Source organism: Trypanosoma theileri (assembly GCF_002087225.1).
Source record: "Trypanosoma theileri isolate Edinburgh chromosome Unknown TM35_Tth_28_V1, whole genome shotgun sequence".
Classification (NCBI taxonomy): Eukaryota; Euglenozoa; class Kinetoplastea; order Trypanosomatida; family Trypanosomatidae; genus Trypanosoma; species Trypanosoma theileri.
Genome location: NW_021639870.1, coordinates 249,585 through 252,951, shown reverse-complemented (window position 1 = coordinate 252,951; position 3,367 = coordinate 249,585). Strand labels below are relative to the sequence as shown.

The window sequence follows — 3,367 nt, the reverse complement described above, 5'->3', positions numbered from 1 at the left end:
AGAATCATCTTTGTCTTCCGTATGGATTCCACATAAAACAGCCGTTACGAAAATAGTTTGCCGCATCACCATATCTTTTAGTTTGTCCCATTGTTCTTTTAGGTGAGTGTTCCTGCTGCAGACTCTGGGTATTGTCCGTGTTATCTTGTTGTTGAGGTTCTTGCTCTATCTGTTTTCTCTCCAGCTGCGTTTTGCGTAGCAATGATAATTCTCTCTTACGACGCTCTTTGGCAAACTTTGGCATGATACCGAAAAAATAAGGGACACCATCATGAATAAAACTCCAAATATGAAATCGACCTTCTTCAACGATCTGCTGATTTGGTTGTCGCCTACGCAGCCACCCACTATCAGAACGGCTAAATACATTCTTGTCAAGAGTCTTTCTAACCCAAAACAACAACACATGCTCTAATTGCACAAGAGACGGCGGTAACAATTCCCATTCTTCACGAGTACGATTGTACACTATAAGGTCCCCATCAGAAAAGGAATATTTTACTTTCTTTCTTTTTTCATCCTCTGTTGCTGCAACAGTTGGTGTAATAGTCCTTTGCGATGATGGACCCTTCGCAGTTTTCCAAGGAATAGTCACAACGAACACTAACTCTGTTTTGCAACAACATGTCTTTCTCTTTCCATTTTCTTTCCCTACCCTTTTTCCCCTTAACTTCCTTTCCCCCATTTCTTCTTTTTCTTCCTTTTCTTCATTGAAACTAGCATCTTCCAGCATATGGAGAGAATTACGTATATGTGTCGTAACACACAACTCACCAGTCTTTGAATGTACCCCAATACGCCCTCCGTAATCATAAAATATAGATGTTTCCATCAGCTTTTCTTCTTTTTCCTCTTCCTTTTGTCCCTGCTGCTGCTGCTGCTGCATGTGATGACAGTGCAATTCTTTCGCAAAGTTATCGGATCGTGCACACACTTCACACACCGCCATCACTGCCTTTTCCTGAAAACGCAATAAGATTCGTTTTCCACGAATACTCGTAACCACAGAAGAATAAGTAGAAAAATTCACACCCTGCAGGAGACCCCGCAGCTCTGCGGTTAATCGCAATAATGGCACATTGGAGGCAATTCCCAAATGCCAAACCGGTCGCACAATTAACCCAGACATACCTGTCATCTTTGAATGCAAAGCGTAATGTCCATATCCTGCAAGTTGTGCACGACTAATGGCTTTACAGCAAACATCCACTCCACAAAAGAGACAAGCACACAACACCGGAGGTCGCTGAAACGGTGGAAGTTCTTCATTATACCTATCTTCTTCTAAATCCACATCATCATCATTATTATTATCATCACTATTATTATAATCATTATAATCATTATAATTAATAATATTAGGAGTAGCATTAAGTTTACGTAACCACGGTGTTCCTCGACACACGGCGGGAATTAAAGAGTCACATCCCACAACACGAACTGCGATAGGGGATACAATATATGTATCAACTTCAGTATTTGAACAAGCAACAAGGAAGAGTGTACTGTTGTATTCCATTAAGTGTAATTTCCCATCACAGGGTAGAGTATTTCTGATAATATCATCTGGTGGTGTTTGGTAGGTGTTGTCAGTAGGTGTTAGAACGTTAAGTACTGCAGTAGGAAGAGGCCATAAAAACCTTTGAGGTGGTAAAACCTTCTCTGCAGCGCGAACAGCAGCAGGAATATCAGTTTCCCGTTTATTTTTCTTTTTCTCTTCATTTTGTTCTTCTTCTTCTTGTTCTTGTTGTTGTTGTTGTTGTTGTCGATAGTTTCGAATTATTTCTCGTGCACTACGCCATGCGAGTTCCTTATCATATAAAGCTCGCATCTCCGCATTTGTTTCAGTTATTGCAGGAACAGTACCCTGAGTGATTAGTACTCTATACAGTTCCTCTGGGCTTCTACAATAGCAGTGATGTATGTGTTCCTCATTATGTTTATTTTCTTCCTTTTCTATTCCATCATCAGTTAAGTAAACTGTACTGTTATCATGCTCATTACTTGTGGGTATAAGATAATCTTTCTTCTCACGATAGATAGCGGATGGATTCATTTCCAATTCTTCTTCACAAACACCATCCCAATCCTCTTCCTCTTCATCATCATCATCGTATTTATTATTATGACAGTCACGATTCGTTTTTAAATTGAATTCCTTTTCCTTATCACATCGCTTACAATATGACTTTTGTGAATCCTGAGTAAATATTCCTGATATTTCTTTTTCTTTTTCTTTTATTATTGTTATTTCTGCATGGCCACAACACTTGCGGTGTGGGTCCAGAATATCAAATCCGTACTTTGCCGATTGTGCTGCCCGGCAGGCAAACAGTTGTTGAAAGGCGAGGGACTGTGGAGTTGGAAAGAAGTGCGGGGTGAGAGGAAGACGAATAAACACCAGCGAGTCTGTGCGGATGTACTGAAGAGACTGTGGACTCTCGTGGAATTCCCTGCTTGGCAAACACCCCATTCGATAGACACCTTCTTCTTCTCTTTCTCCTATTAATCAATTAATTAAATAATCAATTAATCATAAATAAATAAATAAATAAATAAAAAGATAACGGGAACACTAAAAAACAAAAAAAAAAAAAAAGAGAGAAAACAAGAAGAAAAAGAAAAAAAAAAGAGTGCAAGAAAAGAAAAAAATAAAAAAAAAGAGAGAGATAGATAAATACAACAGAGGACTCAGGAGTAAAAAAGAAAAAAAAGAAAAAAAAAGACATTCTCATACTATCTATAGTCATTCCGCAAACATAAGAGAGACCAATAAATAATTAAATACTATTTACGCTTTATAATAATAATTACTATTATTATTTAAGCATATAAACATAAAAATATACATCTAGACTCATCAGCTTTGATCCTTTGGCAAATCAGGCTAATAATCATCATCATAATAATAGTAATAGTAATAGTAATAATAATAAACGAATTCAGTTCCGTTAAATCTCTGCATGAATATGCCAGCAAAAGCACAAACACAGACACGCCAGCGGTCAAGGTAGAAACCTACAAGAAGGAAAAAAAAAAACTTCTTTAACCAATGATCAGCATTGGTAATTATAAGGCTGTGAACGGAATTAGAAGAAGAAAGAAAAAAAAAGAACGAACGAACGACCAAGCGTACGAATGAAAAATAAATAAATAAAAGATCAAAGAAAGAAGTCATGCACCTTCCACCCACCCATTTTTTTTTTTTTCTTCTTTTCCTTTTTTTTTTTTTTTCTTATCACGGCATTTATCATCTCGATAGGGAGAAATGGGGATATAGTAAAGTGAAGTTAAGTATAGAAGAAACGACGAAAGTAAAATTAGAGATATCATCGTTTCTATAAGGGAAAAAGGAAAGAAAAAAAAA

General features: G+C 37.1%; 1 protein-coding gene across 1 annotated transcript; it reads right to left on the bottom strand.

The window, feature by feature from the left end:
* Window positions 1-4: 4 nt before the first annotated feature.
* Window positions 5-2,473, bottom strand: TM35_000281820 (uncharacterized protein; the record flags this gene model as incomplete). The annotated part of the gene is made up of 1 exon (XM_029028213.1): window positions 5-2,473. The coding sequence occupies one exon, from the start codon at window positions 2,471-2,473 to the stop codon at window positions 5-7; it is 2,469 nt and encodes an 822-aa protein (XP_028880532.1).
* Between the last annotated feature and the right edge of the window lie 894 nt (window positions 2,474-3,367).